This window comes from Erythrolamprus reginae, chromosome 2 (genome assembly GCF_031021105.1).
Source record: "Erythrolamprus reginae isolate rEryReg1 chromosome 2, rEryReg1.hap1, whole genome shotgun sequence".
Classification (NCBI taxonomy): domain Eukaryota; kingdom Metazoa; phylum Chordata; class Lepidosauria; order Squamata; family Dipsadidae; genus Erythrolamprus; species Erythrolamprus reginae.
Window position 1 is genome coordinate 247,427,437 of NC_091951.1, and position 23,305 is coordinate 247,450,741.

The window sequence follows — 23,305 nt, forward strand, 5'->3', positions numbered from 1 at the left end:
TGCTGGGTGAACAAATTAAAGGTAGAATATGGGGGGGAAAAGCCCCACATGTTCATATTTCAAGATGTTTGGTTTTCATTTGCTTCAGATGCGTTCGTAAATATTTTAATCTTTTTTAATGGCCGACTATCAAGGCTTTCTATTTCACTGCGTGCTGAGGAAAATATTATACTGATAAATAAGCTTTCAAGACAGGCTCTTTCAAAGGTTATTAGTCCTTAGAATAGATGGATTTTTAACGTTGACAATTCATTGTTCCTTTTTCCAGACACACAAATATTGAAGATGTTAGCCCTATCTCTGGAACAGACATAAATAATTCTTGGCTGGCTGGAGACATTTTGTGAGGGTGGGTGAATTTGATACTTGCAGAATATACAGGGATCAAGTGGCTGAGGTTCATGCCACTCGTTTTATGCTGGAGTAGAAACTGTATGTTGTCCAGGTTTCTTTCTCATGATTGAAGAATTCCGGCGCTTGAGCCATGGAGGACTGCATTTTGAATCGGTTCATGCGAAGGTTCAGGCACCTTTGTCACCACTGTTAAGTCAGTAATGACGCTGAGTCCATTGAAGCTTATTTTAACGATAACCAGTGACCACCAACTAACAAATCCAACAACCCGCGCCAACAATCCGTTGTTCTATTTATGCCTTTCAAAGCAGCGGGAAAGACCAAGACAGCTGGGGTTTTTTGGCGGAATTTGTCCCGGCCAATCAGCAGCAGTTACAGACAGCCGCTCGGGAACCAATCGGATTGTCTGATTTGATCAACTGCCAGACATAACACAGGGTAACTCAGAAGATGGCGTTTGCATATTCTGGAAGTCAGGTTAAGAGATAAAACAACTTCTCAAGCTGATAACTAAGCATACTTGTGCTGACTAGGTAAAATAAAAACAAAACGCCAAAATAAAAATTTAGATCATGAAATAAATTCCTCTGGGCAGTTAAGGGATCAAGTTTACCTAAAGAGATGCTTGGGATACGGGCCTATGAATTTGTTTAATCCCTTTGAGATACATGAACTACAAGGGGTGGAAAATGGACAACTGTTCTTCACCAAATGTGATTTAGAGAAGGAAATGGTGAAGGTTTCCAGGACCAGTTAATTAACAGCTCTACAATGAAATCATTTTATTATTTTTCAGAATCTGCCTGTCGATGTTAAGAAGATTCAATGTGAAAGTCTCTGTTTCAGATCCATGAATCTGCCATTCTTCAGGAGAAGGAGGAGACCCTTGATCGCATTCTTTAATTTATTGATTTCTTCCATGTAGCCTACATCCTGCATGCTATTGATTTATAACCTTTTTGCCTGGTGCCTCAGTGCCCGGGATTTTTCACACCTTTTGGGCATGAGAGGGAAGGCTGAATCACCTGAAAGCCAGCAGAGGATGAACCTGAGAAACTTCCCTTATCCCGTTCTCAGAGTGGCGGGTACAATAACGTTTTCACACCTGCGGATTGGCTAAATCCACAAAAGACTACTGGGAGGGGTTTCTAATTCCTTTAACTCTTCTTGTGTTGCCTGAGGGATCTCAGAACCTGCTTTATTTTGTCCTGCTATCACCAATATTGGGTTCCTGGGGGGGGGGGGGCATTCCAGTAAGGAAAATGGAGCTGTGCACACAGCTCCACATCCCCAACAAATGCGCCCACGTGACATTTCGCTTCTGTGCATGCAAATCTCATGTAAGGACCCTTGCACATGCGAGATTTCACCAATTTTTACATTTTTTTGCTTCCGCACATACGCAGAAGCAAAGAAATCAATGAAAATTGGCAAAATCTCACACCCGAATCTTGCACCAATGCACGCGCGCCCACACCAGTCACCAGGAGGACACTGGTAGTGCCACCGTCACGGAACCATTGCCTGGCTATCACTCCTGTTGAATAAAAGGTTCCCTTTGAAATGCCAAAATTCAAGAGTCTTTACTTTCTTGAATAAGGGGGAGAGGCCGCACCTTACACTCGGTATTATAAGCTCTACCACAGATTTATACTCATGCTGATGGCCAGATCACCAAGATGTATTTCCTCTGAATTCCAATACTAACCGGCACTGAATCAAAATGAGTTATATCATTACAATAATAAAAACATAATCCTTTATCCAATCTATTTGAAAAATTATTCCACTCTGTTATAATTGAATTCATAAATTAGCTAGAGACTAGCAAAATCCACATTCCATTTCCAGAGTACCATTATATCTGTTGTTAATATGACTTTATTAAGAATGCAGCATCAGCAGAGGATAATACAAATCCAAAACAAATAACAAGAAATAAGCAGCTCCTTTTGTGGTTAATCAGTCATATAGACTCTGATCCTTTATTCATTTGCTCTCTCCTAAATTTAAATGATAGAAATGTTCATTTGTTTAAACAGACAGCACTACATGAATCTTTTTCTGGGACAACAAACCTAAAGACAAAAGATTGTTGATGCCGGTAGTGCTATGAGAATGCCAGACCGATACTGCAACTTTAAAAAAATAAAGTGTGTGTTCTCATGTTGGTTTGTATACGTATATGTATTGAGAAGATTGATTGATGTATTTGTGAATGACTAAGATTGTTACTATGGTATTTGATAAATGTAAAAAATATTCGGAAAGGGGCGGTATACAAATCTAATAAATTATTATTATTGTTGTTATTGTTGTTATTATTATTATTATTATTATTATTGTTATTATTATTGTTATTATTATATTCATATACTCATGCTATCTGGTCTGGTTATATGTAGTGGTATTCATATCTCTGGCTTATTAGCTGGACAACTTCTACCTCCATGTGTTCCTCTGTATATCTTTTGTAACTTAGGTGTAGCACAGCTTACTCCTTATCTTCTAACAGGTAGCAGCTTTAAGAATGTATTGATATAGCTCTGGACAGTACAAGAGAACAAACAATGTGTGCTCCACCTCTTATAGGTTTTCCTTTTACATGAGAATCCATTTATCACTTTTCAATAACAAAAACATAAGTGAAATAGAAATTCACTTCTTCTTCAAATTAAAGCCATATATTTTGCAAGACGTTTTCAAAGACGCCAACATGCATTCTTTTTCTTTGTATGTTTTTTTTTAAAGCTGCCATTGATGAACTAAAAGACCTTAATAAAACTCTGCTGAACCAATTTGATATAATGGTTAATATGCACCTCCATAACTGCCTGGTTTGGTGCTGCAACCCAACAGGACCGACACAGACTTCAGAGGATAATCAGAACTGCAGAAAAAACAATTGCTGCCAACCTGCCTTCCATTGAGGACCTGTATACTGCAGGAGTCAAAAAGAGGGCGGGGAAAATATTTACTGGCCCCCTCACATCCTGGAATTGTTTCAACTCCTACCCTCAAAACGTCGCTACAGAGCACTGCACACCAAGACAACTAGACACAAGAACAGTTTTTTTCCGAACGCCATCACTCTACTAAACAAATAATTCCCTCAACACTGTCAGACTTTCTACTAAATCTGCACTTCTATTCTACTAGTTTTTCTCATCATTCCTATCACCCATTTCCTCCCATGTTGACTGTATGACTGTAACTTGTTGCTTATATCCTAAGATTTTTATTAATATTGATTGCTTCTTCATTGCTTATTTGACCCCTATGACAATCATGACAAGTGTTGTACCACATGATTCTTGACAAATGTATATTTTATTTTATGTACGCTGAGAGCATATGCACCAAGACTAATTCCTTGTGTGTCCAATCACACTTGGCCAATAAAAATTCTATTCTATTCTATTCTATTCTATATAGTATTAGGGTAGCGACTGGGATTCCTTGAGTTCTAGTCCCATTTTAGGCATTAACCTATCTGGGTGATTTGACTGAACAAGAAGGTAACAGCAAGCCACCTCTGAAATCTTACCAAGAAAACTGCAGAGTGCTGTCCAAGCAGCTGCCAGGAGTTGGCACTGAGCCAAAGATAGGTAGGGGTGGGGCTGGGCGAGTGACCGTGTATGCACACCACTAATGCATAATATAAATGGTAAAATATATACAGTTAAATATGAGATGGAAATCTAGGACACAACATGTTTTGGTTTGTTGTAACATATGGAATTTAATAATCCCCCCAAAAGAGAAATGATCAAAGAGTTGAACCTTAGAAAAAAATTCCCAAATATTACATAATCTCCTTCTAATGTTGGGACATACATTACAGGTAGTCCTCATTTAATTATCACAATTGGGACTGTTGATAAGTGATAAGAGCTGGGGTGGCGCAGCAGGTAGAGTGCTGTACTGCAGGCCACTGAAGCTGACTGTAGATCTGTAGATCAGCGGTTCAAATCTCATCACTGGCTCAAGGTTGACTCAGCCTTCCATCCTTCCGAGGGGGGTAAAATGAGGACCCGGATTGTGGGGGCAATAGCCTAGCTCTGTTAAAAAGTGCTATTGCTAACATGCCCTGAGTCTAAGGAGAAGGACGGCATAAAAATCGAATAAATAAAATAAATAAATAAGTAATAAATAAACCATGAATTGTTCTGCTACACACTAACTTCAGTTTCATATTGGATTATAAACAATGATCATCACCAAGCCACATATTTCCTAATGCTTTTACATCTGAATATTTTTCCTACATGTAGAACTTTATTGGCTGCTAAATTTCAGTATTACTTGCAGACCATTTTTCTAATTTATCAATTTTAAATGTTTTAAATTTTTTATTTGTCTTCTTTATTTATTGTCTTGTATGGTATTCATTTTTCTGGCAATTATTTTGCCACATGAATTTGTTAAGCATTTTTTCCATGTCTTCATTCACGTCATTAACAAAAATGCTAAAAGTGGAGGACCAAGGATTAATTCTCAAGGCACTCAAATATCTCTCTCCAATATGAGGAACTAATTGAGCTATCTTTAAGTAATCCATCCCTTTCTTATCTAGATTGCTAATCAACATACCATGCAGCATTTTGACACTCGCTTTACAGAAATCAAGATGTATTTTCCTCTATTTTATCCCCATGCCCTTTTTGATGTAGGCAAAGCTCAGAGGCAGATTAATTGGCTCCAATGAACTTTATGACTTAATTGCAAAACCTATGCATGTACAATTTCCTCTCACAAGCTCTCCCCTTAAAATAGATTATCAGCGTACACCAATCTATACTGCAGGGTTTCATGCAATTGAGCATAAAAAGCAAATAGATGTGCAATTGCAGCAGTGGGCTAGGATCCAATTCACTCGGGTTTCTTTGCAATAAATATTAACCACTTCAGGTCCTACAAAAATTGCACTCATAACAAGATTCCTCTTTGTATTTTATTTGCTCCTGGATATTGATACAGATAGCAATTGGTATAGCAATCTCTAGAGTAGAGTCCTATCTTTCCCATTATGGATGCTCCAGAGGAGATGGTGGGAATTAAAGGTACAGTGATCCCTCGATTAGCACGGTCTCGATTAGTGCGAAACGCTACAACACGGTTTTTCAAAAAATATTAATTAAAAAATACTCCACGGTTTTTTTGCTATACCACGGTTTTTCCCACCCGATGACGTCATACGTCATCACCAAGAGTCACTTCTCTGTCTCTTTCTCTTTCTTTCCTGTCATTCTCTGCTTCAATCATTTTCTCATTTCTCTTTTTTTCTCCCCTTTTTTCTATCATTTCTCTCTCTCTTTCTTCCTCTGTCACACTCTCTTCCTCCCTTCTCTCTCCCCCCCTCCTGCAAGTAGAGGTCGGGTGTGTTACCGGGAGCTGGAGGTGGCGTGGGGTCGGACACTAGGTGCTGGGGAGGACAAAGGAGTGAACGTAGTTACTGCCTCTCAGCTGCAGAGCCGAATGGGGGCGGAGGCAACAGCGGAGCCCGGCGCTGGGGCCATGCGAGGCTGTTCATCCAGGGGGGCGTGGACTGGCAAGTCGCCCTCCTTTCTCTCTCTTTCTCTCTCTTATACCACACCGGTAACAGGGAGAGAAAGAGAGAGAGCGGAGGGCACCTTGCCGGTCCACGCCCCCCTAGATGAGCGGCTCCGCATGGCCCCAGCGCCGCCCAGGCAAAGGGGAAACCCCAAGATCGCTTGCCGCTTGCCGCTTGCCGTATTGCAGCGAAGGAGGCGAAGCAAGGCTCCAAGCTGCAATACGGCAAGCAGCAAGCGATCTTGGGGTTTCCCCTTTGCCTGGGCAACGGGGAAACCCCATCTTCGGCTCCTCGCTGCTTCCGCGCTGCGGAGCAGATCAGCTGTTGGGCGGCCGAAGGAACCTTCCCTTGGTCTTCCCCGCCGCCCACACGCAAACTCCACCATCTGTGCATGTGCGGCCATGAAAAAAATGGCGCGCATGCGCAGATGGTGTTTTTACTTCCGCACCACTATAACGCGGAAATCGATTAGCGCGGGAGGTCTTGGAACATAACCCCCGCGCTAATCGAGGGATCACTGTACTGTATTTTTCTATCTATAAGACATCCCCATGTATAGGTCACCCCCGTGTTTCATGTAGAGTAAGTAAGCACACTACAAGCAATTACTATGCAGAAGCCATCTTATTAGAGTGAGTAATATAAGAACAGGAAATGCATCATAGGAACAATAGAAATGAAACCTAGAGTGCCAATGTGCCACAGAAAACAACTACAATAGAGAGGAATGATAGAGCTGCATATAAGGTAGAGGCTCATCTAGCAGAGCTGGAAGAAGGTTTGGAAACAATGTCGGTTGGCGGGCCCCAGGGGAAGAGCCTTCTCTGTGGCGACCCTGACTCTCTGGAACCAACTCCCCCCAGAGATTAGGACTGCCCCTACTCTCCCTGCCTTCCATAAACTCCTTAAAACCCACCTTTGCCGTCAGGCATGGGGGAACTGAAACACCTCCCCCGGGCATGTTCAATTTATACATGGTATGTTTGTGTGTGTGTTTGTTAGTAAATGGGGTTCTTTTTAAATCTTTTGAAATATTTTAAATCTATTTGGATTTGTTATGATTCGCTGTGTCTTGTTGTGAGCCGTCCCGAGTCTGCGGAGAGGGGCGGCATACAAATCTAAATAATAAATAAATAATAATAAATAAAGAAGCATATGGGCCACACCTTTTCCTCTCAGTCTCCTTTGTATAAGACCCCCCTCCATTTTCAATTAAATATTTTAAAGAAAAAGTAGTGACTTTATACACTGAAAAATACAGTAGTCCTTGACTTATAACAGTTTATTTAGTTTATTCATCTGAAGCTACAACAGTGACTTTTCAGTTTTCAGTTACAGACCTATGACCATTTTTCATACTTATGATCGTTGTAGCATCCCCATGGTCACATGATGTAGATTTGGATTAATTACAACAGGTTCATATTTATGACGGTTACAGTGTCCCAAGAGTCATGGGACCTTTTCTTTTTTGGCGGGCTTCTGACAAGCAAAGTCAATGGTGAAGCCAGATTCACTTAACAACTGTGTTACTAACAGTGAGCCACTTCGCAAATGTAGCAAGAAAAGTGAAAAAATTGGGACAAAATTTCTCACTTAGCAACATAAATTCTGGGCTCAGTTGTGGCCATAAATCAAGGACTACCTGTATAATCTCTTTGCCCTAGAAAAAGGTGCTCTAAAAGTAGCCCAACATTTGGGGTGAAAAATTATAAGTCTGCAAAAATTAAAAACAGAGCACTGAGCCATATTTTATCAGTGCGATTGCAGAGGGGGAAACAAAATCAAGATAATTTGTGATTCCACATGGAAAGGTTGCATTTCCTTAATATCCAGCATGTTTTTCAAGCGAACTGCAATGAATCACAGCTGCTGGAGTGAACATGTTCCTGTTTACAAACCGCAATGAGTACACGCAGGGGGGAATCTCCTTAGATTGCCATAATGGGCTGGCTATAATAGACTCTGCAAAACAAAACGCCATGAGAAAACATTGCTGCCGCCTCTACGCAGTGTTTGGGCTAACTTTTCTGTGGGAAAAGATAAGTGCTTTGTTGCTGACCTTTAAAGAAATTGTTCCCCACTCCTATGAAATCTCACCATGCCTGTCCTTACTCACCAGAAGACGTCACAGAATTTATTCATCTCTTGTGGCAGCCATAAAACTCTGAAAAGGTTGAAATGCAATTCTGATTCCTCTCTCCCTCTCTCTTTCTTTCTCTCTCTCTCTCTCTTGTGTGCTAAGACTATGCAAAGTCTGGAACATGGACAGCTCTAGGGACACACAAAGCAGTGGCAAGAAACAAAAGGGAGAGATCAGTGTGTTCAAAAGGAACCAAAGGTTGGCACACATACAAAGGAAAATGTCTTAATTCCTAAGAAATCTCCCAAAACAACCACTGAGTACCCTTGCATGCTCAGAAGCCGAGATTAGATATGCAAAGAGTACATGCACCCTATGTTTCTGGGTTAGACTTTTATTTATTTTTATTTTGTCAAGTATGTATTGGTAGTATACATATATATAATGCTGTTTATATACATGAGATGGGCACTAATAAGAAGGAAACACTAGGCACTCTGGTGTACTTATGCACGCCCCTTACTGACCTCTTAGGAATCAGGTGAGCTCAACAGTGGATATTCTAAAGGTAAAGTTTTTGGGGTTTGGTGACGAAACTACAGTCGGATAGTGAGTTCCAGGCATTAACTACTCAGTTATTAAATCATAAATTGATTGGTTTGATTTTGACAGTATAAACATGAGCCACCCAGTTGTGGTTTATTCAATAAACTCTGGTTAAGTCATGGCCCCTTTCTTTCTTCAGTCTTCTTCCTCTGAAATTACACAAAAGATATAGTAGATATGCAAAGGAAATCCTCATTCTGTTATAATAGTTTGTTTTCTACTTCACACCGAGATTCTTTGTATGTTCCTTGGGGATCGAGTAAGAGCAGCCAACTGAAATCAGTGAAGAAAATCTAAGATGTCTACCTAACCCCCACCCTGCAAAATGCCAAAAGATAGCAAACAAACCCCCACTCCTCATCCCAGTTTAAGGCAAAATGTTTTAAAGAGAAACTGTGGAGGATCTGATGCGTCTCTCAAAATGTGAAGGCAGCGTAGTGCCATGAGCTCCATCTTTTTTATTGATGTTTACATGTTATATAAACAACAAAGACAGAGCTTGCAATTTGCAATGGTGGGAACTCCTAATTTCGCCTGCAAACCTTCTGCTGCTAATGAATCTATAGTAAATTTATTTATTGGATTTCTATACTGCACCTCTCCAAGGTGGCTCACAACATATAATAAACAATATACAATATCTTGAATCCAATTAATTAATTACAAATCTAAAACTCTAAAAAAAGCATTAAAAAAACAATCATTCCATACACTTCACATTCTCTCAACACATTCATTTGCCATGGGGCAAGAATCTAATGGCCTCAGGCCTGTTGACATAAATGAGTCTTCAAATTCCTATGGGAGGCAAGGAGAGGGTGGGCAGTATGAATCGGGGAGCTGATTCCAGAGGGAATCCTAGGTCCCGCCAAATGACATTGTCTAGTTGACGGAACCTGGAGAAGGCCAACTCTACAATTCAAAGTGCTGCATGTGACTGTAATGGGCAGGTGCTATTATTATTATTATTATTATTATTATTATTATTATTTATTATTAGATTTGTATGCCGCCCCTCTCCGCAGACTCGGGGCGGGTCACAACAGTGATAAAAACAGTATACAATGACAAATCTAATATTAAAAGTCTATAATAATAAATCTAACATTAAAAGTCTAAACCCCCCCATTGTTTAAAAAATCATACATACAACATACCATACATAAAACTGCATAGGCAAGGGGAGATATTTCAGTTCCCCCATGCCTGACGGCAGAGGTGGCTTTTAAGGAGTTTACAAAAGGCAAGGAGGGTGGGGGCAATCCTAATCTCTGGGGGACATGGTTCCAGAGGGTTGGGGCCGCCACAGAGAAGGCTCTTCCCCTAGGTCCCGCCAGCCGACATTGTTTAGTCAACGGGACCCGGAGAAGGCCAACTCTGTGGGATCTAACTGGCCGCTGGGATTCGTGCGGCAGAAGGCGGTCTCGCAGATATTATGGTTGTATCTTGAGGAGTATCTGTGGGGGAAGGGGGAAGGGGGAAAGGAAAGGTTCTAGATTTACCCCTTTAAACTACAGGGGACTTTTAGAACTAAACCAGTGCCCATTGGAAAATAACACAATAACATAATTTTTTAAAAAACCTTCCATGGCTAACTTGCATATCAGTAAAAATGTTCGGCTGGAACAACCCATCTTTCAGAATAGACTTTTCCTTACAAACTGACTTGTTTATTCATACAATCATCTCAGCAAATATTCTACAAATTAACTGCACAGGGAAGAACCTTATTCGAGGGCGACCCTCTTGATTTAGATGTTAGAAGGCCTTCATTTAATCTGTCCAGAAAAAAAACAATCCAGCCTCTTCAGACAGGTTTCTTTTTGTGAGTTCCCCTGCTGGATTAATTCTCATCCAGACTGTGTTGCATGAGTGTTTCAGGCATCCTACCTGACAAGATCATAATGCACTTTCTAGTATGCTACTCTAGTTTTAATTATCCTTCCAAATTGCCTAGTTTTCCTCCAGTGTGGTGTAAATCGAGCTGTCAAGAGCTATTTCTTTTGTGCTTGCAGAACACTTCTACAGGAAATATATATACACTATGTCAAAAGGAGCCAGCTAGGATGATAAGGTAGGGGGTGTTGAACATGCGTGAGCTTTCAAGCTTTGGCGATTCTCCCCCCTCCCTGCCCTTTTTTTAATCTTGCTTTTCTGTCATCAATGACAGTGGGCATCATTTTGAATGACTTGTGTGGTCCCATTACTACAGTGCCTTTATGAGTAGCAGGCAAGGATTTACAAGCTGGTGTAGGGGATGCCTTCTTTAATAACTCTAGTAGAGGCATGGATTTACAAGTTGATGCAGGGGACCTTTATTTTAATAATTCCAGTAGTTCACTTATCACAACGCAGTTTCTTAAAAAAAAAAAACTTGAAATGTATCATGGCACCATACCGTTTTCATTTCTCTAAATGGGCAAAAGTAAGAAATGCTTACTTTTGAAATAAGTGAAGAAATCAGTGAATTTAATGACCAAAACATTTTAAAAAAATCAAGTTAATGATTATTCTAGCACTCTACCTATATTAAAACTTAGGTTGCTGAAAAATTAAAGACCGGGCTAATACAGTCAGCTACAGTGAAACTAAAGAACGTATTACGCAAAACATAATTACTATATTATCTCAAAATCTAATGAAAGATCCAAACATTGGTGCTTTCTGTATTCTAATATTAACTATAGATATTCATCACAGTCCATATTTATAATTACAGGATTTTCCAGTTCTTTTGAGCCACAAAATTTGACATGCAATCTTTATCCTTAAATATAGTTGTATCTGTGATTAATAATTCCTGAGGATACGAAATTGTGTCCCCTCTCAGATTGTGTTTATTACTCTCTGATTATGTAAGAAAAAATGAATGTTGAGTACATAGTCCTTTAGCCTGATCCCAGGAGGGAATTTGTACTTAAATATTTTATCACAGATTACTGAAACAACTCCAGTTTCTGAGCTTTTCAGCAATCAGTTTGATCAATGCCTGAGTAGTGTTTTAATTAGACCTCAGCTTCACCTCTTTGTTCCATGTTAATAGGATGCAGCTATTCTAGTTAAGAATTAAAATGCTGATGTACCTTTCTACTGCTATAGGCATTTCAAGTTTCTTCTCTATTACTAGAAATCTAAAATTCCAACTAGTATGGTCCAAATTATTGCAGTGGATTGGCTAATATTCCGCTTTTGCTGAAGTTGACACAGAAATGACTTATCTCAATTTATTCCTGTTAACAAATCTTCAATGAGTCTTAAAAGTAGAGAGTGAAGTTGAAACCCCAGCCATGTGGCACAAAACCACTGCAGCCCCAGGAAACGTCAACTGCCCCAGCTCAGTCCCAGCTATACTCACCCTCATCACCTCTTGCACTAAAGTTCCTTCCATGTTCTGCGCTGATTCCCCCCAGCTGACCTTCTCTTGTTTTCTTGTTTCTACTCTGCTGGCTGCCCTGGTTCTGTGCGAGGCAGATGCTGGCCCTGTGGGGTCATCTCCTGCAGATCTCACAAAGAAACTACACAATTTGGGAAAGAAATCCTTGTGCAGGCAGAGGTCTTCCTTGTAAAAGCCTACAGCAGCCATGCTTGGTCAACAGTGGGAGCAAGGAGACAGTGAAGGTCAGCTAGGTGGCACAGGAGATAGAGTGCTGTACTGCAGGCCACTGAAGCTGACTGTAGATCTGTAGGTCAGCGGTTCAAATCTCATCACCAGCTCAAGGTTGACTCAGCCTTCCATCCTTCCAAGGTGGGTAAAATGAGGACCCGGATTGTGGGGGCAATAGGCTGGATCTGTTAAAAAGTGCTATTGCTAACATGTTGTAAGCCGCCCTGGGTCTAAGGAGAAGGGTAGCATTAAAAAAAAATCAAATAAATATCTTAGGGACCAGTGCACGCTAGTCATATTATGCAAGTTGTAAGTTTCTTAGAGAAATGCAATATTTAAATTCCTTTATGCAATGCAGTCGAGCAAAAGGCAATACATGTATTTTTTTTTAAAATATGATAGCAAAACCAGAAATATTAGAAACTCTGCTTGGGGTCTGAAAAGCTATAGGCCAACCACAGATCCTGATAATTGGTTATTTATTTTGTAATACTAGTTCTAGAATCAACAGACGGTTGAGGGGAGGAAAAAGAAACCTTATGGGACATAAGGAGACAACAGCTGTTATCTCCAGAAATGAAACCAACCAGCAGAATAAAAGAGGCAGCTGAGTAGGCTGCCTCTGGGGACAATAGAAGCAGGGACAGTCTTCTGCCAGAAAGAGAAATTGGGAATTGCTCTGACTTGAACAAACAACCTTGATTTCATATTCAAAGTTACTTGGGAGCATTATAGAAAATGGATGAAGCCGAAAGCATTAAATCTACTAGTAGAGGCTTTGAGCAGGCAAGAACCAGATTCTTCTTTATTGTACGTGCTTAAAACAAAAAAGACAAATATGGTATTAATAGGTGGCTTCACCATTTTCATATCAAAAAGTCACTGTTTTACTTATGCCTAAGCAGTGTTTTTTGTTTACAATCTATTTAAATTGCTATCCTTTTCCATCACAATCATATAACAGGAAGGCAAAGGAATGGATATGTTTAAGTGCCCATTTAAGCATTTTTAAGCACTTGCAGGACTTTGAAAGGAAAAAAAGTAGACTCATTTGATGAATGGGTAAAGGAGCTAAACTATCGATTGAACCAACATTGTATGAGTTAGATCTGATGTTCACAATACTGCAAAAAATGGAGATAGGATAAACTGAGAACATATTGGAGGACAAAGGACTGAGTATAACTTCTATTTTCTTTAAAATATATATTTTCATTCATACAATTTTGCAAAAGTTAAGTTTGCATCCCCCAAGGAAGAATGAATATGGTGCATAAACTTTAATGGGGATGGAGTGAAAATGTGAAATCCCAGCTTTCTAAAGAAGCAGAGTGGAAGAAATATAATCTGCTTATGCAGCAAAGGATTCAGAGTATTTTTTTAACAAAAGGCATGAAATCAGATGTATGCCCTCTTGCAGACATTTCTGCAGCTCCAATAGATTTTCCCTTCCAAAAAGAAAAGAAAAAAGAACCATACATCTTCTGAATATCATGCTATCTTATCCAATTTAATCATTTCAGACAAATAGATAAAAATCAACTTTATATTGTGAATCTAATTTTCTGACAACCACTATCCTGCAGAGTGACTCACATCAAAGTAGTTATGTACTAATAAATAAATAAGTAAATGAATTTTTAAAAAGCTTATGGGTTCCAATTCCAGGAAGACAAGATAAATCCAATTAAATCTTTATTACAGTCACAAACCACCATAAAGACAAGAAATAAAGTGAGTGTTTGAGCCAATATCTCTTTTTCTCTTTAGTAAAGTTCACATAAGACTATTTATTTGTAAAGATTGATAAGACACTTTAATCTGTTTTGGTTCTAGGTGGCAATTACAATTTGTAATTGTGCACTTACAATTCACGTGCATACTACTATATACAGTGTTCCCTCGATTTTCACAGGGGATGCGTTCCGAGACTGCCCGCGAACGTTGAATTTCCGCGAAGTAGAGATGCGGAAGTAAATACACTATTTTTGGCTATGAACAATATCACAAACCTTCCCTTAACATTTTAAACCCCTGAATTACAATTTCCCATTAGCAACCATTTAGATTATTACTCACCATGTTTATTTATTAAAGTTTATTTTAAAAAATATTTATTAAAGGCAGATAAAAGTTTGGCGATGGCATATGACGTCATTGGTCGAGAAAAACCGTGGTATAGGGAAAAAGCCCGCAAAGTATTTTTTTAATTAATATTTTTGAAAAACCGTGGTATAGACTTTTCGCAAAATTCAAACCCACGAAAATTGAGGGAACACTGTATATATATGGTATTATGTATAATACAGTGTACAGTGATCCCCCGCTCGTTGCGAGGGTTCCGTTCCAGGACCCCCCGCAACGAGCGGGTTTTCGCGAAGTAGCGCTGCGGAAGTAAAAACACCATCTGCGCATGTGCAGATGGTGTTTTTACTTCCGCAGCGCTAGCGAGGAGCCGAGGATTGGGGGCGGCGCGGCTGTTTTAAAACGTCGCCGCCGACATGGGGGGCTTGCTAGCACCCCCCCTAACCCGGGTTGGGGGTTCGGGGGGTGCTAGCGAGCCCCCCATGTCGGCGGCGATGTTTTAAAACACCCGCGCGGCTTTCCAATGAGTCCCAAAGACAAACGTCAAACTTCCGCGTTTGTCTTCGGGACTCATTGGAAAGCCGCGCGGGTGTTTTAAAACGTCCCCGCCGACATGGGGGGCTCGCTAGCACCCCCCCAAACCCCCAACCCAGGTTTGGGGGGGTGCTAGCGAGCCCCCCATGTCGGCGGGGACGTTTTAAAACACCCGTGCGCCTTCCCAACTGAGCCCTCAAGCCAAGCGCCAAAGGCGAACTTCTGCGCTTGGCTTGAGGGCGGCTTGCGGGCAGGCAGGCTGGGGACAAGCCATTCGCTCGGGCCGCTTCCCAGCTGAGTACTCAGCTGGGAAGCGGCCCGAGCGAACGGCGTGGGCGGGAGAAGGGCACGCGAGCCGCGGGCGCGCGGGCAGGCAGGCTGGGGACAAGCCGTTCGCTCGGGCCGCTTCCCAGCTGAGTACTCAGCTGGGAAGCGGCCCGAGCGAACGGCGTGGGCGGGAGAAGGGTGCGCGAGCCACGGGTGCGTGGGCAGGCAGGCTGCGGACAAGCCGTTCGCTCGGGCCGCTTCCCAGCTGAGTACTCAGCTGAGAAGCGGCCCGAGCGAAGCGGCAGCAGCGAGGAGTTTGCGTGGGCGGTGGGGAAACTCCTCGCTGATGCCGCCGGGAAGACCTAGGGAAGCCGCCCAGCAGCTGATCTGCCCGGCGCCATCTACGCATGCGTGCCCATAGAAAAAAAGGGCACGCATGCGCAGATGGTGTTCTGACTTCCGGGTTCAAAAATCGCAAATTACCCTGTTCGCAATGGTCGGGGACGCAATAACCGGGGGATCACTGTATATATATAGTATTATGCATAAAAATACCATTTAAAGGCAGAACACCATGCAGGTTAATATGTTAATAAGCTCTTGGTGGTATTTTCTCATCGGAACCAATGTGTCATGAGTTCACCCTAAGTTTCTCATATTAGCAGAAAAAAAATTGTACACCTATTGTCTATTGAATCTGTGTTTCCTATTACAAGTTGTTGAAAAGCTCACCTCAACAAAGATGAAACATGGGATGATAGAGTAACTTCGTTGTGTATTGTCTCCCAAAGCCATTTCTCATCACACCTCTCAAGATTAAGGTCCAAAGCTGTTTGAGGCTGATTAAAAAGAAAAGAGGGGAAAAAACACTAGATCAACAAAGTTATCAGACATTAAATTCTAATACGTAAAATGGGAGAGAGTAAGAGAGCAGGAAAGATAGAAAAGGTTTTTTCAAAGTGATTTTACTTTGCGTTTTTGTTAAACTGTCTTAACATCAGAATCATTTCTTTTTCAAATGTAGTTTCTGTTTTTCCCTGAGCTCAGTACGTAAAGCCAGACTGTTTCTGTATCCTACACATTCTACTGACCTGCACAGCTTTACTGTACAGTGTTTCCTCGATTTCCGCAGGGGATGCGTTCCGAGACCGCCCGTGAAAGTCGAATTTACGCGAAGTAGAGATGCGGAACTAAATACACTATTTTTGGCTATGAACAGTATCCCAAGCCTTCCCTTAACACTTTAAACCCCTAAATTACAATTTCCCATTCCCTTAGCAACCATTTAGATTATTACTCACCATGTTTATTTATTAAAGTTTACTTAAAAATGTTTTTTAAAGGCAGACGAAAGTTTGGCAATGACATATGACGTCATCAGGTGGGAAAAATCGTGAAGTATATTTTAATTAATACTGTATTTTTGAAAAACCATGGTATAGGCGTTCCGCAAAGTTCGAACACGCGAAAATCGAGGAACACTGTAGTTGGCTTTGCAAAGTTATCTTTGCCTTAAGAGGCAAACTGCATGATTTTGGTAACTAGGGATTTGGGTCTTTAAATAAGCCAGTGCAGATAGAACATTCATCATGAATTCATTAGCCACTAACTCCCATCTTGTCCAATTTTTCAGGGTTCACCTCTGGCAAGCTCATGAACTACAGAGAATGTGGCAAAGGCTACTGTTTAATATTGTGTATTCTGTGTGTGGGGGAGAGAGCAGCAGAATTCCTACAAAGTAGGGAAATGTGAACCAGGAAGACCAAGCTTATTTCCTTGGGGAGGGGAAGCAGGAGCACAAGAGGTTAACCTGTCAAAAGGAACGAAAAGGGAAATTCTAATAAGCAGAGACAGGTGGAAGGTTAATGTCAAGCAAATTTCTTTTCCGCCTTAGGCCAGAATGAAGCATTAGGGAAAACACATACTGGTGGCCGTGGCAAAAAGCAATGCTTTATTCTCATTTCCTCCATTTATTTTATTTTTTTTAAGTGTGCAGCTTCTGTTTTTCCATTCCCTTTTCCCCAAAGCAGCAACCAATGAAGAAGACAAGAAAATATGTGTTCATGACAATAGTAATAACTGTTCCTGAATTTAAGGCTCGTCCACTTTGGGACAGGACCGAAGAGCATACTGGTGGCCTTTCAGTCTTGTAAACTACAAAGATGCACGGGGCTGCCATATTTCATAATGTGCTGGAAACTGCAAAAATAGTCTGCTGTGCAACCCAGCTTCTGTGTATTCTCATGAGAAAAAGTGAGAAAGCGAGTGGGCAGATTTAATTGTTGTCAATATAGTTCCTGATAGATCCCAGTGCTGCAATGTATTTGGCTTAGAAGACAATAACCAGCTCTTTGAAGTGGACATAAAAGCCTACTGGTAGCCAGTGTAGCAACTTGAAATCAATGTTATTCTGCAGAATCAATTTGGACCGTAAGCCCTCTGGTCACCACCTTCTGCACCTCAGTTGTAGCTTCTGAGTCATCTCCAAAGGCAGCCTTCCAAAGAGCGGGTTACAGTAATCCAGCTACATTGGTGATCAATATTTCTTTTAAAATCCAGATAGGGTTGTAATTGGTATATCTGCTAGAGATGAATGAAAGCTCCTCTGGCCACATCATCCATCCTTAAGCAAGAACTGTGAATCCAGGAGAACCTCCAACCCATGGAGCATCTCTCTGGAATGGGTGGGTGGAGGATGCAACCCAGTTAAGAGTATAGAAACATAGAAGACTGACGGCAGAAAAAGACCTCATGGTTCATCTAGTCTGCCCTTATACTATTTCCTGTATTTTATTTTACAATGGATATATGTTTATCCCAGGCATGTTTAAATTCAGTTACTGAATGATAAGATTAATGATAAGAACTGAAGTCACTGAATTGTCCAGCTGTTTACTGATCACCAACTATTAAATGTTTGTCTTTTATTTCCGGAAATGGCAAAAAGCCTAATTAGAAAGTAAAACAATAGGCTTATAATAAAATCAGCACTCCAAAAAAAAGGACTAATAAATGAGAAAAACCCATCAATTCAGCCTTTCAAAAAACAAAAAAAGGCCCTTAAGGTAGTTCATAAAAATGATTATTGTGATTATTGTACCATCAGCAAGACAAGTCAATCAACATCAAGAATCATTAGAACAACAATATCACAATTAACGAAGTAGCTAGCAGCAGCAAACATGTCATTTTGTTGGTCTCCACAGAACAAAAATTAACAATTAGACTAGGAAATGATCTGTGAATTATCCCAAAATGAAGAGTTCCATTTCATATGGAAGATGCTATTACAGTGATCCCCCGCTCGTTGCGAGGGTTCCGTTCCAGGACCCCCCGCAACGAGCGGGTTTTCGCGAAGTAGCGCTGCGGAAGTAAAAACACCATCTGCGCATGTGCAGATGGTGTTTTTAACTTCCGCAGCGCTAGCGAGGAGCCGAAGATTGGGGGCGGCGCGGCTGCTTTAAAACGTCGCCGCCGGCATGGGGGGCTTCCTAGCAGCCCCCCAAACCCGGGTTGGGGGTCCGGGGGGTGCTGGCAAGCCCCCCATGCCGGTGGCGACGTTTTAAAACAGCCACGCCGCCCCCAATCTTCGGCTCCTCGCTAGCGGGCAGGCAGGCGGCTCCTCGCTAGCGGGCAGGCAGGCGAGAGCTAGCGCCAGCGAACGGCTTGTCCGCGCTCGCTCTCGCCGCTTTGGAGCTGAGTCCTGAAGTGAATTCGCTTCAGGACTCAGCTCCAAAGCGGCGAGAGCTAGCGCCAGCGAACGGCTTGTCCGCGCTCGCTCTCGCCGCTTTGGAGCTGAGTCCTGAAGCGAATTCACTTCAGGACTCAGCTCCAAAGCGGCGAGAATGAACGGTGTGGGCGGGCGAAGGGCGGGCGGCAGCGAGGAGTTTGCGTGGGCGGTGGGGAAACTCCTTGCTGATGCCCGCTGCTCGCCCTCCCGCCAGCAAGAGGGGGAAGACCCAGGGAAGCCGCCCAGCAGCTGATCTGCCGGGCGCCATCTACGCATGCGTGCCCATAGAAAAAAGGGCACGCATGCGCAGATGGTGTTTTGACTTCCGGGTTGAAAAATAGCGAATTACCCTGTTCGCAATGGTCAGGGACGCAATAACCGGGGGATCACTGTACTGGAATAGTCTTGCTCCTTTATAATGATTATATTTCAAGAACCCCAGCACAAATATCAAATAACGATCTCTTTATTAGTAATGTGTTTTGGTTATTTATTTATTTATTTACTTACTTAATTAATTTAATTTATATGTTGCCCAACTCCCAAAGGACTCCAGGCGGCTTAACAACAGAATAAAATATTAAAAACGTCTTAAGCATTAAAACAATTAAAACCCATACATATCATTCTATGGCCGGATCTCACCGATTATTACCATGAGCTCAATGGCCCCAGGTCTGCCGGAAAAGCCAGGTCTTAACTGCTTTTCAGAATGCCAATAGGGTGGGGGCAGTTCTGACCTCCGGAGGTATCTGGTTCCAGAGATCCAGGGCAGCCCAGAGAAGGCCCCCCTCCATGGGTCCACCAACCAACACTGTTTAGCTGATGGGACCTGGAGGAGACCAACTCCATGGGATCTCACTGGTCACAGAAGGCGGTCTCTAAGATCACCTGGCCCTAAGCCATGTAGGCATTTAAAGATAATGACCAACACCTTGAATTGTGCCCAGAGACCAATAGGGAGCCAATGCAGCTCCTGGAGGATTGGTGTAATGTGGGTGTACCTGAGTGTATCCACAACAGCTTGTACAGCTGCATTCTGTATCAGTTGTAGTCTCTGAGATCTCTTTGAGGGTAGCCCCATGCAGAACGTGTTGCAATGGGACCTACATCCAACACAGAGGTGGGTTCCTCCCGGTTTGGACCAATTCAACTGAATCAGTAAGAAACCCCTAATGACATTATGATGTCATCAGAGAACCAGTTCGGTTGGTCCTGGTCCGTGGGTACTGCCATCTTTTTTAGTTAATGGACTTTTTTCCTGTTTTTTTTCCTTCTGTGCATGTGCATAAGCCACGTTTCTGGCAAGTGTCACCATCTTGTTTTCGGCTCTTTTGGGTGGATTTATAAAAAATGGTTCTGTGTGTTCTGCCTGGCTCTATGGTAAGAGTCTCCCGAAAATTCAAGGGTACAAATTTCAGACACACACGCTTGAAAGTTCAAAAACAATGTTTTTTATCACAAAAGTTCAAAGCACCCTTTTTGTATTGCAAAGAGCACTCATCCCAAAACAACCTGGTAGTCTGTACAATCCCCTTAATCAGTCTTTAAGTACTTAGCTAGCAGCTGTGAAGAACCATCACAGCCCTTCTTCTTCCACGAAGTGAAACACACACACACTTTGCTCTGCTTTGGTTTCAAAGTCGTGAAAAATCAATAAACAAAGTCCGGAAACAGCAAGGCAGTCCTGAAGAACAACGATTAGATAATCTTCCACAACGGCCAAACCAACAGGCTGCTATTTATATCAGCAGCTCTAATTACTGGAGCCCCACCCAAACACAGGTGGCCTCTCTTATCTCCTGTAATATTTCTGCAATTGGTCTCTTCTATGCATAATTCTGTGCATGCGTAGGTCTAATACTTCCTCATCCGAATCAACTGAAGATAATGGAGATTGGCTTCCTGGGCTGTGTGCCAAGCACCCCTCTTCCAAGTCTCCCCCACCTTCTTCTTCGTCCGAGGAAACTGCACTACCTACCTCTGTCGGCAATAAAACAGGCCTAAGACATGTTGACGTTTCCCCTGCATCCACCTCCAAATTCCCTGGGACAGGAGCTGGGCCAGAGTCAACCACAACAATTCCCATGCACGCAGCCATGTGACACAGGAGGAAGTGAACCAGCAGCAAGGTAAGTTAGAACCCACCCCTGCTCCAACATTCGTAACCCTAATTATTTTAAGATATTTTCTAAAAGAATAATTTACTCTTATATGAAGCAAGAAAGCTGCTCTTGACTTCTATTCATACCTACAATGTAAGGGTGTGTGTGTGTGTGTATTATAATATATATATATTATATGTATTTATATTCACTATAAATATCAATGAGCATTACCCACAGGTTTCTTTCAAACAAAAGTAAAATGAAAATTAGATTAACCAAAGGATTAGTTTGACATCAAAAGCAATTTGCAATCCTGAAATGACAGCACTGCATCTCAATAAATGATTAATTTATAAGAGGTAAGGTTATAAATGCCACAAATACATGGGAAGGAATGTATGTATACATGTATTAAATAATCCGCTAAATTCAAACAATTTCTCCGTCAGTTCTTTTTGTTACAATTTCTTCAAAGAATCAGTTCTGAGCTGTTAAACTGAGGTGACAGTCCTGATTGTTACAAATTTCAGAATCATGTTTGAGAAACACCATCAGTTTTCCTGAAAGAATAAAACCTGAATTCAGCTGATACAGAAAGCCATGCATCCATGTTTTGGCATCCCAAGATCAGTGCATGTAACATCTCTGCTGTGTGAGCTACACTGCATGCTGGTTTGCTTCTAGGTCCAATTCAAGGTACAGTGGAACCTCAACATACGAGCAGCTCACCTTACGAGCAACTCGAGATAAGAGCTTGGAGGCGAGCAACATTTTTGCCCGCCTCCCGAGCTCAAACCCGGGATACGAGCGGAGAAGAGCCAGGCTGGCTTGCTTGGCTTCCTTCCCCGCTGATGCAGAGCCGAATAAAGCGTCCCGCCCCTCTGACGCTTTCGGCGGCTTCCCAAGCGACGCTGGGCTCTTTTGCCGCCAAAAGCGTCAGGGGGGCGTGACGCTTTATTCGGCTCTGCAGGGGAAGGAAGCAAAGCAAACCAGCCTGGCTCTTCTCCTCGCTTGGTGAGTCCTTGGCTTCTGCTGGGGGTGGGGGGATCTGAACGCTTTCTGCTGGGGGTGGGGGGATCTGAACGCTCTCCCTGGCTGGGAGCACTTTCGCTGCGAGAGAGGGCTTTCCCGAAAGGGACGGAGCCCTCTCTCGCAGCGAAAGTGCTCCCAGCCAGGAGGCTGCGAAAGAGGGCTTTCTCCGCCCTTTCGAGAAAGCGCGCCTGTCTGAAAAGATCGCCGCCGGTCCGGTGGGGTTTTGCAGCAACCTCCGAGCAACCTGGGCTCGGAGGTTGCTGCAAAACCCCACCGGACCGGCAGCGATCTTTTCAGACAGGCGCGCCGATTCTCCGCTCACTGCTAAAAGCGGAGAATCGGCGCGTCTGTTTAAAAAGATCGTAGCCGGCATGGAACATCCCCCTATGCCGGCTACGATCTTTTTAAACAGACGCGCCGATTCGCAGCTCACCCGGAGTGAGCGGAGAATCGGCGCGTCTGTTTAAAAAGATCGGAGCCGGCATGGAAAGCCCCCCCATGCCGGCTCCGAAGCACCGGGCACCCCTCAGCCGACGTCTTTTCCCCTCAGCCCTCGCGCTTGCACGCATTAATCACTTTTGCATTGTTTCCTATGGGAAACAATGCTTCGACCTACGAGCTCTTCGACATACGAGGTTCCTTCCGGAACCAATTAATGTCGTATGTCGAGGTTCCACTGTATTGGTTATGAACCAGCTTAGAGGGAACCATAGTTCCCTCTAAGCTGAGCAGTGAGCAATCGCTCACGTAAAAATCATCATCAACTCAGAGTTTTCCAAACCTGCCCAGAAGCCGAGAGGGATAGAGTGAGAGGGAAGGAGAGAGAGAGGAAGAGAGGAAGAGAGGAAGAGAGAGAAACAGATAGAAGAAAGAGAGGAAGGAAAAGAGAAAGAAAAAGAATGGGAGTAAGGAAGAGAGAAAGAAAATCAAAATCTAGTTTGAAACTAGCTCAACTATTTAAGTGGCATTTTGATATTGATAGTTGCCCTATTATGAGCTCACTGTTATAGACACTGTTATAGACACACAATACAGTATTTTATTTTGAAATTCTCTGAGGCAAAACAGGATGGGGTTTTTTGTTTGTTTGCTTATTTATTTATTTATTCATTCATTTATTATTTATTATTTCTGTGCCGCCCAGTCCCGAAGGGACTGCCGCTCAGACACTATACTTTGCCCTATTATGAGCTCACTGTTATAGACACACAATACAGTATTTTATTAATTCTCTGAGGCAAAACAGGGTGGGTTTTTTATTTTTTATTTGTTTGTTTGTTTGCTTATTTATTTATTTATTTATTATTTCTGTGCCGCCCAGTCCTGAAGGGACTGCTGCTCAGACACT

The 23,305-nt window shown here is 42.3% G+C and overlaps 1 protein-coding gene across 4 annotated transcripts in view; it reads right to left on the reverse strand.

The window, feature by feature from the left end:
• The window catches only part of PLPPR1 (phospholipid phosphatase related 1), a 217,719-nt gene that overhangs the window by 74,105 nt on the left and 120,309 nt on the right, over positions 1-23,305 (reverse strand). For all 4 annotated transcript variants that reach the window (XM_070742409.1, XM_070742410.1, XM_070742412.1 and 1 more), the window contains exon 2: positions 15,820-15,926. In XM_070742409.1, coding sequence (XP_070598510.1) covers positions 15,820-15,882 — 63 coding nt within the window. In that variant the 5' untranslated portion in view covers positions 15,883-15,926. The remainder of the gene's footprint in view (positions 1-15,819; positions 15,927-23,305) is intronic.